Below are 15,248 nucleotides of genomic sequence, written 5' to 3' on the forward strand. Positions count from 1 at the left end.
TGTCTGCTGGTGACATGGCTGAAATAGCATAAATAGATGGAGTGTATCAATGTATTACTTGCAATGTAATTGGGCAGGGAATATTTGCTCTATACTGTACACTTACACACCTTGTCATATACTTAGCAAACCCTAAACTATCACTTCTGTGCACTATACACATGCAAACATCATTGTTTCTCATACACACACACAATCAGAAATATACACTACACATTATGCACCTTATATTCATACAACTTAACCCCATACCTTACACGTTGACCAACACCTTAACACATGCAACTTGCATCATACCTTAGAACATTCAGACACTTCCACATCCTGCACCCATACACTCTAACACCATATATACTGTATATATATATATATATATATATATATATATATATATATATATATATATATATATATATATATATATATATATATATACACACACACACAATCATATATAGTAATATGATATGTAATTTATCTTACACCTATTTTACACCTTGCATTAATAAACCATATCCAATGTGTACATTTATTAAGTCATGTATGCGTTTAACATACTTAAAGGGATACTAAACCCACATTTTTTTCTTTAATGATTCAGATAGAGCATGCAATGTTAAGCAACATTCTGATTTACTCCTATTATCAATCAATTTGTCTTCGTTCTCTTGCTATCTTTATTTAAAAAACAGCAATCTAAAGCTTAGGAGCCAGACCATTTTTGGTTCAGAACCTGGGTTACGCTTGCTAATTGGTGTCTAAATGTAGCCATAAAACCTTAAATGGGCAGACTCCTAGGCTTTACATTCCTGGTTTTTAAATAAAGATAGCAAGAGAACAAAGAAAATTTGATAATAGAATAGAATTAGAAAGTTGCTTAAAATTGCTTAAAATTGCACGCTCTGTCTGAATCATGAAAGAAAAAATTGGGGTTCAGTATCCTTTTAAGGCCTGCAATTCATATCTATACAATTTACAAACATTACCCTATATATTACACCTATACAATTAGTCATACAGTTTAGATTAGTATTTCTAAAGTACCTCTAAATTACGTGGACCATGAGCAAGGGGTACACAGAAGGATTAATCTACTCCTAAAAGTGCAGTGTTTAAAGGGACACTAAACCCACATTTTTTTTTTCATGATTCAGATAGAGCATGCAATTTTAAGCAACTTTCTAATTTACTCCTATTATCAACTTTTCTTCATTCTCTTGCTATCTTTATTTAAAAAGCAGGAATGTGATGCATAGGAGCTGGCCCATTTTTGGTTGAGAACCTGGGTTATGCTTGCTTATTGGTGGGTAGATGTAAACCTCCAATAAGCAAGCGCTATCCATGGTGCTGAACCTAAAATGGGCTGGCTGGCTGCTAAGATTTACATTCCTGCTTTTAAAATAAAAATAGCTTTTTAAACAAAGATAGCAAGAGAACAAAGAAAAATTGATAATAGGAGTAAATGAGAAAGTTGCTTAAAATGTCATGCTCTATCTGAATCATGAAAGACAAAATTTGGGTTCAGTGTCCCTTTAACTGATTTTTTTTTTTTAAATATATTGTATATTTGTTTTGTTTAAATTCATGTTACTGTGACTGCTGCTTTATTTACCCCTATTCTGTCGAGAACTCCAATTCCTCGAAAACTCCAATCTGACGTCACTTCCGGTAACTCTTCTATTTTAATATCTGTTTTGCCTCTGTATGGGGGGTGCACCCCCAGGCGGTGGCAAAATAGATAGTGCAGATAGGCAATTACAGTGCCCATCTGATTGGTTGTGAGTCCTGTCACTCACAGAATACGGACCAATCGGATGTATGGAATCACCGGAAGTGACGTCAGATTGGAGTTTTCAATGTATTAGAGTTCTCGATAGAACACCCTTCATAGAAATCAGTGCATCAGCTCTGAAATTAAAGGGACATTCTGGTCAAAATGTAAATGCACATAGATGAATTACATCTTTGAATAGAAACATATTTGCAATATACATGTATTGGCAAAAATGCTTCTTGTAAAAGTTATCACTGTTTTAGTGTTAACATTTTTCTCTGCACGTGCATGTGAAGCATAGCTAGATATTCCCAGTACAGGTTGCCCTCACTTTACACTGGGGTTCTGTTACTGAAGGATCAGTTGGAAAAAAAAATCTGTGTAAAATGAACCCAGTTATATAATGTAAGTCAATGGGAAGTAAATGAGTTTGGTTTCAGGCCCCTCTCAAGATTGTCATTAGTAATATAATATTATATAACAAATTAATATATATTATTTGTGTTATTTTATAATTTTATATTATGTTTAAAGCCCTGAAATTAATGTTGTAAATGTAAATAGCAATAAAACATTTTTTATGCTTGTGAGGCATCTCACTATCCATCAATAAGGCACTGGGGGCTCTGTTTATCAGCCAGGGAGTAGAGATGGGCGAATGTGCTGGAAGTGTAATTTGTTTGGTAGAACTAATAGTCCTGGGGACATTCGTTTTGGAAAATTGAATATTAATAAGAATAAAAATCCATTTAAATTTGGTAATCGAATGTTATTTCCGGTTTTCGAATGTTTATAATTAGATTGAATATCCACAGTCAAAATTTCCAATGTAACATTCTATTTAACAAACTCTAGTCAGAAGTTCAATAGTTCATGTGGTAGGGAATTTAGTGAATTGATACATAATAGATACAAATATATCAATTTCAATGTTTCTATTTCAAATATTGCATAATTTGAATATTACATTTAAAAAGAGCATTAGAAATACTATTACAAAGATATAAATTTGAATTTTTCAAATTTGAATATTGCATAATTCAAATCAAATTATTAGAAAAATTTGAATTGATTATTACATTTAAAGAAAGCATTAGAAATACTATTACATTAAACAAATATTAAAATGTTGTACAAACATTTGAAATTTGTAACGAACAGATGTGTTAAAATTTGTTTCATTTTTTGAATGTTGCAATTTATTCGCCCATCCCCCCCAGTGAACATTTTTTTGTTTTCTTTAAGTAAGCAACGAATGGCAAACTACTCGCATGTGCTGTGCATAGTATTATAGTGCTGTACAGGTATACCTCACTTTACAGCGCTTCACTTTACAGCGATTCGCTAATACAGCGCTTTGTAGAGCTGAAGTTCAACCTCCAAGGATTATGAAATAGTGCTGTAATTATTGTGAGTTTGTGAGAAAAGTGACTGGCACCATTTTGTTATGCGCAGTTCACTCTGTTTACAGCTTTACAGTCCAATCTGTGTCTCAGTGTTATAGTCTGGCAAATTTTACTACAGTAATTGTCACTATTTTACAGGTACATTATTTATTGAATACTGTGCTGTGCTAGTGTTAAACTAAATGTAGCACTATTGCACCCCTAATATATGCTAGTTTAAACATGTTTTCAAGTTTTTAAACACACTGGCAAGTGGAAAGAAAACTAAAACTGCCTTGTTTCACTTTAAGGCGGTTTTTACTTTACAGCGGGGCTCCGGTCCCTAACCCGCTGTATGAGCGGGGTATACCTGTACTATGAATGCAGGGGCCAATAACTCTTCTTCAATACTTTTGTTTTCAACTAAAGAGCCTGTGGAATAACTTCCTGAATAGTGGTCATGTGATCACTAGAAAACAGCCGCTCTTGTTGTAAAACAAGGACTACCTGCACACCAGCATTTTAAATACTGCAGCTGCTCAGGCTTGTAATCATGTCAGCAATTAACAAATTGAGCCATTACCAGATGGGACACCATAGGCTCCCTGAGCAAGTGCTGTGTTTAAAATGCTGGTACACAGCGTATACTTAAACACACATTTGAAATAGCTATAGCCTTTATTAGAAGCATTTTTGCTAATACACATATATTACAAAAATACTTCTATTCAAAACTGAAATGCATCCAATGTGGATTCCAATTTTGCCTGGAATGTCCCTTTAAGCATTAAAGAGGCAGTACAGACTGCCCGTGTACATATGAAACCCACAAATATGCTTTTAACATTTGTAAAAACTTAAGGCAGATTAATACTACTTTTAACTTTTACACAAATATGATCTACACTCATTATTTATGTAAACTGGACAATTCAAAAAATACTAACAATAAAGAAAAGGGATTTCTATTTTAAAGGATCCTTGCAAAAAAGACAGGGACTACAGCAGCACTCTTTTACTCAAAACACGTTCAATTTATTCTTAAATAGAATGCAGAATATATATATATATATATATATATATATATATATATATATATATATACACATATACACACACACACACAATAAAAATATGTAAACTGGACATTCTATTTACACGTATAAAAAACATGGTATGATTTCTATTTTTCCATACAAATGACTCATATAAACATATGGGTGCCTCAAGGAAAGCGTTTAGCTACTTATATCTGAGCATATCAATTTGATTTGAGTCACAATTTCGATGTCAACGACCACATTTTGTATGCGAATATAGAGCTTGTATTAAATACTGTATATACATTCATTACTGGGTCACACTTGAAACATACAACACAGCCAATATAGCTTGGATGCACTTAAATACAACATCTGATTAATTCTGAAACTGACTCAGTAACTATGAAGCGCTGCTGAATAATATAAAAAGCACTCTTGTTTCTGACTCTGACAGCTTGTCTGGTGCAGTTATTGCTTCTGTCGTGAGGTTTATTTTGTAGGGGCAATCCCTCTGCTATGGGAACTGGCAATGGAAACCCTTCACTAGCTTCGTTATTAAAAGTAAGCGCCAGTATCCACATGTTCAAAATTAGCACTTTTAATTAATATATATATGATTTGTTAAACTGTTTTAAAAAGGTAGTTCTCTTTAATATAGAACATTAAACAATTGCTTAATAATTGAGACTGGACACACTTGACGCATCTGTCCTGTAAAACACACAACACAGGACAGCCAGTGAAGAAGAGTAAATTCCCAGGGACATATCCGCGTGTTTGTTTTACACCACATGTAACACTTTTATTAGAAATGGCTATTGCTGAAAAAGAGAGAACTATTTTATGTAAGAACCCATTCACCTGACATCATACCCAGAGAGCTGCCCCTGGATAAAGAAGATAACGCGAGTACTGATGTGCGTCCAGGCTGAGGTTAGTGAAGGGGCAGATGAAACAGAACATTCTATAGGAACAGACACTATCTCCAGCATGCACCTGACACCGTAATAGAAAAAAACAACTTTTACATTACTATGGCACAAACGCGCACTGAACACAAATATAATAATCACACGGGCACACACACAAACCTTCTTAAACATTTCCACTAATGCGTACACATACAGACACACACGCTGGAGCATACAGACACACACACGCTGGAGCATACAGACACACACACGATGGAGCATACAGACACACACACGATGGAGCATACAGACACACACACGATGGAGCATACAGACACACACACGATGGAGCATACAGACACACACACGCTGGAGCATACAGACACACACACGATGGAGCATACAGACACACACACGCTGGAGCATACAGACACACACACGATGGAGCATACAGACACACACACGATGGAGCATACAGACACACACGCTGGAGCATACAGACACACACACGATGTAGCATACAGACACACACGATGGAGCATACAGACACACACGCTGGAGCATACAGACATACACGATGGAGCATACAGACACACACGCTGGAGCATACAGACACACACGCTGGAGCACAATGACAAATTGACAAATCTCCGAGTCCCTACCTAGACTGACACACACATGTGATACATTTGCACTTAAACAGTCATGTATTATAAACTTACCCTGAAGCAGCAGCAGTAGCGGCAGGATGAGGCAGTGGGACATTTCTACACCTTAGGGATCTGCCGTGCTCTTACTGTCAAGAATAAAGAAATCTTTGTTATGTTTGTGGAGGGGGGGCTGCTGGAGGCTGCTTAGTTCCCCCGCCCCCCCTACACACACTGCTAGTGCTTACACACAATGAAAGAAAGGGGCATGCCTGGGATTAAAATAAAACACACTGCAAGCTCAAATAGGATTGCTTATAGTCAGACACAAACATAGCAAAAGACAATAAAACAACAATTCACAAAAATCACAGAACAAAAACAGGGAACACAAAATCACCCACCAATATAGAAACCCCAAACAGCACGATCAGTTTTAAATGCTCAAAAAGCTCAGCACACTCAGATTTAAATGCCCTCCCCCCCCCCCCCCAAAAAAAAAACACACCACCACACACATCTTACAAAATACAAACAGCATTATATATTTTGCAAGTAGATGTGCACACATTTGAAAAAAACAAAAGACACACGACATACAAACAAGCAGAATACCAAAAATGACCACTGGCACAAGAGCATGTAACATGTAGTGCGCATACCCACATAACAACCACCGGCACAAGAGAATGTAACATGTAATGCGCATACCCACAAAACAACCACCGGCACGAGAGCATGTAACATGTAGTGCGCATACCCACATAACAACCACTGGCACAAGAGCATGTAACATGTAATGCGCATACCCACATAACAACCGCTGGCACAAGAGCATGTAACATGTATGCGCATACCCACATAACAACCGCTGGCACAAGAGCATGTAACATGTATGCGCATACCCACATAACAACCACTGGCACAAGAGCTTGTAATGCGCATACCCACATAACAACCACTGGCACAAGAGCTTGTAACATGTAATGTGCATACCCGCATAACAACCACTGGCACAAGAGCATGTAACATGTAATGTGCATACCCACAAAACAACCACTGGCACAAGAGCTTGTAATGCGCATACCCACATAACAACTACCGGCACAAGAGCTTATAATGCGCATACCCACATAACAACCACTGGCACAAGAGCATGTAATGCGCATACCCACAAAACAACCACCGGCACAAGAGCATGTAACATGTAATGTGCATACCCACAAAACAACCACTGGCACAAGAGCTAGTAATGCGCATACCCACATAACAACTACCGGCACAAGAGCTTATAATGCGCATACCCATATAACAACCACCGGCACAAGAGCATGTAATGCGCATACCCACATAACAACCACCGGCACAAGAGCATGTAACATGTAATGCGCATACCCACATAACAACTACTGGCACAAGAGCATGTAACATGTAATGCGCATACCCACATAACAACCACTGGCACAAGAACATGTAACATGTAATGCGCATACCCACATAACCACTGGCACAAGAGCATGTAACATGTAATGCACATACCCACATAACAACCACTGGCACAAGAGCATGTAACATGTAATGTGCATACCCACATATTACCACTGGCACAAGAGCTTGTAATGCGCATACCCACATAACAACCACTGGCACAAGAGCATGTAACATGTAATGCGCATACCCACATAACAACCACTGGCACAAGAGCTTGTAACATGTAATGCGCATACCCACATAACAACCGCTGGCACAAGAGCATGTAACATGTAATGCGCATACCCACATAACAACCGCTGGCACAAGAGCTTGTAACATGTAATGTGCATACCCACATAACAACCACTGACACAAGAGCTTGTAACATGTAATGTGCATACCCACATAACAACCACTGGCACAAGAGCTTGTAATGCGCATACCCACATAACAACCACTGGCACAAGAGCTTGTAACATGTAATGTGCATACCCGCATAACAACCACTGGCACAAGAGCATGTAAAATGTAATGTGCATACCCACATAACAACCACTGGCACAAGAGCATGTAACATGTAATGCGCATACCCACATAACAACCACTGGCACAAGAGCATGTAACATGTAATGTGCATACCCACAAAACAACCACTGGCACAAGAGCATGTAACATGTAATGCACATACCCACATAACAACCACTGGCACAAGAGCATGTAATGCGCATACCCACATAACAACTACTGGCACAAGAGCATGTAATGCGCATACCCACATAACAACTACTGGCACAAGAGCATGTAATGCGCATACCCACATAACAACCACTGGCACAAGAGCATGTAACATGTAATGCGCATACCCACATAACTACCACTCGCACAAGAGCATGTAACATGTAATGAGCATACCCACATAACAACCACTGGCACAAGAGCATGTAACATGTAATGCGCATACCCACATAACAACCACTGGCACAATAGCTTATAATGCGCATACCCACATATTACCACTGGCACAAGAGCTTGTAATGCGCATACCCACATAACAACCACTGGCACAAGAGCATGTAACATGTAATGCGCATACCCACATAACAACCACCGGCACAAGAGCATGTAATGCGCATACCCACATATTACCACTGGCACAAGAGCTTGTAATGCGCATACCCACATAACAACCACTGGCACAAGAGCATGTAACATGTAATGTGCATACCCACATAACAACCACTGGTACAAGAGCATGTAACATGTAATGCGCATACCCACATAACAACCACTGGCACAAGAGCTTGTAACATGTAATGCGCATACCCACATAACAACCGCTGGCACAAGAGCATGTAACATGTAATGCGCATACCCACATAACAACCGCTGGCACAAGAGCTTGTAACATGTAATGTGCATACCCACATAACAACCACTGGCACAAGAGCTTGTAACATGTAATGTGCATACCCACATAACAACCACTGGCACAAGAGCATGTAATGCGCATACCCACATAACAACTACTGGCACAAGAGCATGTAATGCGCATACCCACATAACAACCACTGGCACAAGAGCATGTAATGCGCATACCCACATAACAACCACTGGCACAAGAGCATGTAACATGTAATGAGCATACCCACATAACAACCACTGGCACAAGAGCATGTAACATGTAATGAGCATACCCACATAACAACTACTGGCACAAGAGCATGTAATGTGCATACCCACATAAATACCACTGGCACAAGAGCATGTACCATGTAATGCGCATACCCACATAACAACCACTGGCACAAGAGCATGTAGCATGTAATGAGCATACCCACATAACAACCACTGGCACAAGAGCATGTAACATGTAATGCGCATACCCACAAAACAACCACTGGCACAAGAGCATGTAACATGTAATGCGCATACCCACATAACAACTACTGGCACAAGAGCATGTAACATGTAATGCGCATACCCACATAACAACCACTGGCACAAGAGCTTGTAATGCGCATACCCACATAACAACCACTGGCACAAGAGCTTGTAACATGTAATGTGCATTCCCGCATAACAACCACTGGCACAAGAGCATGTAACATGTAATGTGCATACCCACAAAACAACCACTGGCACAAGAGCTTGTAATGCGCATACCCACATAACAACTACCGGCACAAGAGCTTATAATGCGCATACCCACATAACAACCACTGGCACAAGAGCATGTAATGCGCATACCCACAAAACAACCACCGGCACAAGAGCATGTAACATGTAATGTGCATACCCACAAAACAACCACTGGCACAAGAGCTAGTAATGCGCATACCCACATAACAACTACCGGCACAAGAGCTTATAATGCGCATACCCATATAACAACCACCGGCACAAGAGCATGTAATGCGCATACCCACATAACAACCACCGGCACAAGAGCATGTAACATGTAATGCGCATACCCACATAACAACTACTGGCACAAGAGCATGTAACATGTAATGCGCATACCCACATAACAACCACTGGCACAAGAACATGTAACATGTAATGCGCATACCCACATAACCACTGGCACAAGAGCATGTAACATGTAATGCACATACCCACATAACAACCACTGGCACAAGAGCATGTAACATGTAATGTGCATACCCACATATTACCACTGGCACAAGAGCTTGTAATGCGCATACCCACATAACAACCACTGGCACAAGAGCATGTAACATGTAATGCGCATACCCACATAACAACCACTGGCACAAGAGCTTGTAACATGTAATGCGCATACCCACATAACAACCGCTGGCACAAGAGCATGTAACATGTAATGCGCATACCCACATAACAACCGCTGGCACAAGAGCTTGTAACATGTAATGTGCATACCCACATAACAACCACTGACACAAGAGCTTGTAACATGTAATGTGCATACCCACATAACAACCACTGGCACAAGAGCTTGTAATGCGCATACCCACATAACAACCACTGGCACAAGAGCTTGTAACATGTAATGTGCATACCCGCATAACAACCACTGGCACAAGAGCATGTAAAATGTAATGTGCATACCCACATAACAACCACTGGCACAAGAGCATGTAACATGTAATGCGCATACCCACATAACAACCACTGGCACAAGAGCATGTAACATGTAATGTGCATACCCACAAAACAACCACTGGCACAAGAGCATGTAACATGTAATGCACATACCCACATAACAACCACTGGCACAAGAGCATGTAATGCGCATACCCACATAACAACTACTGGCACAAGAGCATGTAATGCGCATACCCACATAACAACTACTGGCACAAGAGCATGTAATGCGCATACCCACATAACAACCACTGGCACAAGAGCATGTAACATGTAATGCGCATACCCACATAACTACCACTCGCACAAGAGCATGTAACATGTAATGAGCATACCCACATAACAACCACTGGCACAAGAGCATGTAACATGTAATGCGCATACCCACATAACAACCACTGGCACAATAGCTTATAATGCGCATACCCACATATTACCACTGGCACAAGAGCTTGTAATGCGCATACCCACATAACAACCACTGGCACAAGAGCATGTAACATGTAATGCGCATACCCACATAACAACCACCGGCACAAGAGCATGTAATGCGCATACCCACATATTACCACTGGCACAAGAGCTTGTAATGCGCATACCCACATAACAACCACTGGCACAAGAGCATGTAACATGTAATGTGCATACCCACATAACAACCACTGGTACAAGAGCATGTAACATGTAATGCGCATACCCACATAACAACCACTGGCACAAGAGCTTGTAACATGTAATGCGCATACCCACATAACAACCGCTGGCACAAGAGCATGTAACATGTAATGCGCATACCCACATAACAACCGCTGGCACAAGAGCTTGTAACATGTAATGTGCATACCCACATAACAACCACTGGCACAAGAGCTTGTAACATGTAATGTGCATACCCACATAACAACCACTGGCACAAGAGCATGTAATGCGCATACCCACATAACAACTACTGGCACAAGAGCATGTAATGCGCATACCCACATAACAACCACTGGCACAAGAGCATGTAATGCGCATACCCACATAACAACCACTGGCACAAGAGCATGTAACATGTAATGAGCATACCCACATAACAACCACTGGCACAAGAGCATGTAACATGTAATGAGCATACCCACATAACAACTACTGGCACAAGAGCATGTAATGTGCATACCCACATAAATACCACTGGCACAAGAGCATGTACCATGTAATGCGCATACCCACATAACAACCACTGGCACAAGAGCATGTAGCATGTAATGAGCATACCCACATAACAACCACTGGCACAAGAGCATGTAACATGTAATGCGCATACCCACAAAACAACCACTGGCACAAGAGCATGTAACATGTAATGCGCATACCCACATAACAACTACTGGCACAAGAGCATGTAACATGTAATGCGCATACCCACATAACAACCACTGGCACAAGAGCTTGTAATGCGCATACCCACATAACAACCACTGGCACAAGAGCTTGTAACATGTAATGTGCATTCCCGCATAACAACCACTGGCACAAGAGCATGTAACATGTAATGCGCATACCCACATAACAACCACTGGCACAAGAGCATGTAACATGTAATGCGCATACCCACATAACAACCACTGGCACAAGAGCATGTAACATGTATGCGCATACCCACAAAACAACCACCGACACAAGAGCATGTAACATGTAATGCGCATACCCACAAAACAACCACTGGCACAAGAGCATGTAACATGTAATGCGCATACCCACATAACAACCACCGGCACAAGAGCATGTAACATGTAATGCGCATACCCACATAACAACCACCGGTACAAGAGCATGTAACATGTAATGCGCATACCCACATAACAACCACTGGCACAAGAGCATGTAAAATGTAATGCGCATACCCACATAACAACCACTGGCACAAGAGCTTGTAACATGTAATGCGCATACCCACATAACAACCACTGGCACAAGAGCTTGTAATGCGCATACCCACATAACAACCACTGGCACAAGAGCTTGTAACATGTAATGCGCATACCCACATAACAACCACTGGCACAAGAGCTTGTAATGCGCATACCCACATAACAACCACTGGCACAAGAGCATGTAATGCGCATACCCACATAACAACCACTGGCACAAGAGCATGTAATGCACATACCCACATAACAACCACTGGCACAAGAGCATGTAATGCGCATACCCAAATAACAACTACTGGCACAAGAGCATGTAATGCGCATACCCACATAACAACCACTGGCACAAGAGCATGTAATGCGCATACCCACATAACAACTACTGGCACAAGAGCATGTAACATGTAATGCGCATACCCACATAACAACCACTGGCACAAGAGCATGTAACATGTAATGCGCATACCCACATAACACTAGCAAATGCCTCTAACTACCCAAGTAGTAAAACGTAAATTAAGTCATTTTCTTTGTTGCATTTACAAAACACAACATTTTTTTTTAATGATTCAAACGGAGCCTACAGTTTTAAAACAGATTACAATGTACTTATACATTTGCTTTGTAACCATGGTAATCTTTGATGAACATATAATTACTTAGGTAGGTATCTGGAGCACTACATGGCAGGAAATAGTGCTCTTAAATATGTATAACATTCTTGCAAAACTGCTGCCATATAGTGTTCCAGACAGGTTCATGCTCCTAAGCTTACATCCATGCTTTTTAACAAAATATACCAAAATAACAGACAATTTCATAATAAAAGTAAATTAGAAAGTTTAAATGTCCCTTTAAACGTCTTACAGGTGTGAGAGCAGGCAGTATGGTGTGCAAGGCAGATACATTTGAGGAATGTACTGATTAATCTGCTGCACTATAATTCTGTAATACATGAGCCTGATGGTAGATAGACCGTCTGATATGAAATAGTCAATTAAAGGGACACTAAACCCAATTTTTTTCTTTCATGTTTCAGATAGAGCATGCAATTTTAAGCAACTTTCTTATTTACTCCTATTGTCATTTTTCCTTCCTTCTCTTGCTATCTTTATTTGAAAAGTAAGAATGTAAACTTAGGAGCCAGCCCATTTTTGGTTCAGAACCTGTGTTGTGCTTGCTGATTGGTGGCTAAATGTACCCACCAATCAGCAAGTGCTATCCAGGGTGCTAAACCAAAAATGGTCCGGCTCCTTAGCTTAGATTCCTGCTTTTTCAAATAAAGATAGCACGAGAACAAATAAAAATTGATAATAGGAGTACATTGGAAAGTTGCTTAAAATTGCATGCTCTATCTGAATCATGAAAGAAAAAAAATGATTTAGTATCCCTTTAAGTTCAGAATTGTATTGATAAAGCTATTGCTTTATAATTCTGTGCAATTCAGGGGCCCAATGACTTAAGGGATAGAGTTCAGGTGGGGAAAATATTGATAAATCTGCTGCAGCTGCACTATATTTCTGTCTAATTCAGAAGAGCAGGCAAGTAGCCTGATGTGCAGAAGAGAGAGTTTAGGTGAGGAATATATTGATAAATCTCCTGCTCTCTAATTCTGCGTAATTTAGATTCAGAGGGTGTGATAACAGGAGTCTGATGCACAGGTTAGAGAATTCAGGTGAATGTATTGATGGACCTGCTTGTCTGTTTCTTTGGCTTTTAATAATATTTAGGGGTGTCCCTATGCAACAGCAGAGCCATGGGAGTTGCCATTAACAGCAATCTGTCCCTAGGGACACATTGTACACAAGCATGCTTTTACTGTTAGTTTTATATCTATCAAAAAGCTTCAACATTTAATTTCTGCTCTTTCATATATATTAAACAATTTAAGTTTAATGTCTCTTTAGGGACTTGCAGTCAGAGAAGGCAGAGCCTCACCTGTCATGAAAAAAAAATGTTAAAGTAAAGATAAAAAAAACGTAACAACATTTTTTGACCTTAGCTGCAAATACTTGGAGAGAGGCAATAGCCAGCTCAGCCTCCCTCGATTGCACAACAACTTAGAAGGTGTTGTATAAAGCCCCGCCCACTATCTGTCAGATCAGGAGTCCCATCTATGTATCCACTATAGCTATTTTTTCTTTTTGTTTATTAGTCTGTGTTTCTGTGTGTCTGTGTGGGTAAGTGTGTGTATCTTAGTCTTTCTATGTGAGTGTCTTTGAATGTGTGTGTGTGTCTCAGTAGTGTTTCTGTGTGTCTGAGGTTTTTTTTAGTGTGTGTGAGTATTTCTGAGTGTCTGTTAGTGAGTACATGTCTCTGGGTGTCTGAGTATTTCAGTGTGTCTGTGAGTGTGTGTGAGCCTTTGAATATTTCTGTTTGTGTGTCTTTGAGTGTGTGTGTGCCTTTGAATATTTCTGTTTGTGTATCTATCAGTGAGTGTGTGTGTATGTGTGAACCTTTGAATGTTTCTGTTTGTGTATCTATGAGTGTTGTGTGTGTGTGTGAGCCTTTAAATATTTATTTTTGTGTGTCTATGAGTGTGTGTGAGCCTTTGAATGTTTCTGTTTGTGTGCATATGAGTGTGTGTGCCGCATTTGAATATTTCTGTTAGTGAGTACATGTCTCTGGGTGTCTGAGTATTTCAGTGTGTCTGTGAGTGTGTGTGAGCCTTTGAATATTTCTGTTTGTGTGTCTTTGAGTGTGTGTGTGCCTTTGAATATTTCTGTTTGTGTATCTATCAGTGAGTGTGTGTGTATGTGTGAACCTTTGAATGTTTCTGTTTGTGTATCTATGAGTGTTGTGTGTGTGTGAGCCTTTAAATATTTCTTTTTGTGTGTCTATGAGTGTGTGTGAGCCTTTGAATGTTTCTGTTTGTGTGCATATGAGTGTGTGTGCCGCATTTGAATGTTTCTGTTTGTGTGTCTATGCGTGTGTGTGTGCCTTTGAATGTTTCTATTTGTGTGTCTATGAGTGTTTGTG

At 39.8% G+C, this 15,248-nt stretch overlaps 1 protein-coding gene across 4 annotated transcripts in view; it reads right to left on the reverse strand.

Moving 5' to 3' along the window:
• LOC128649424 (adhesion G-protein coupled receptor G1) overlaps positions 1 to 15,248 on the reverse strand; it is a 209,359-nt gene that overhangs the window by 183,521 nt on the left and 10,590 nt on the right. For all 4 annotated transcript variants that reach the window (XM_053702697.1, XM_053702713.1, XM_053702688.1 and 1 more), the window contains exon 2: positions 5,836 to 5,909. In XM_053702697.1, the coding sequence (XP_053558672.1) occupies positions 5,836 to 5,878 (43 nt within the window). In that variant the 5' untranslated portion in view covers positions 5,879 to 5,909. The remainder of the gene's footprint in view (positions 1 to 5,835; positions 5,910 to 15,248) is intronic.

The sequence above is a fragment of the Bombina bombina genome, chromosome 1, assembly GCF_027579735.1.
Source record: "Bombina bombina isolate aBomBom1 chromosome 1, aBomBom1.pri, whole genome shotgun sequence".
In the NCBI taxonomy this organism is placed as follows: Eukaryota; Metazoa; Chordata; class Amphibia; order Anura; family Bombinatoridae; genus Bombina; species Bombina bombina.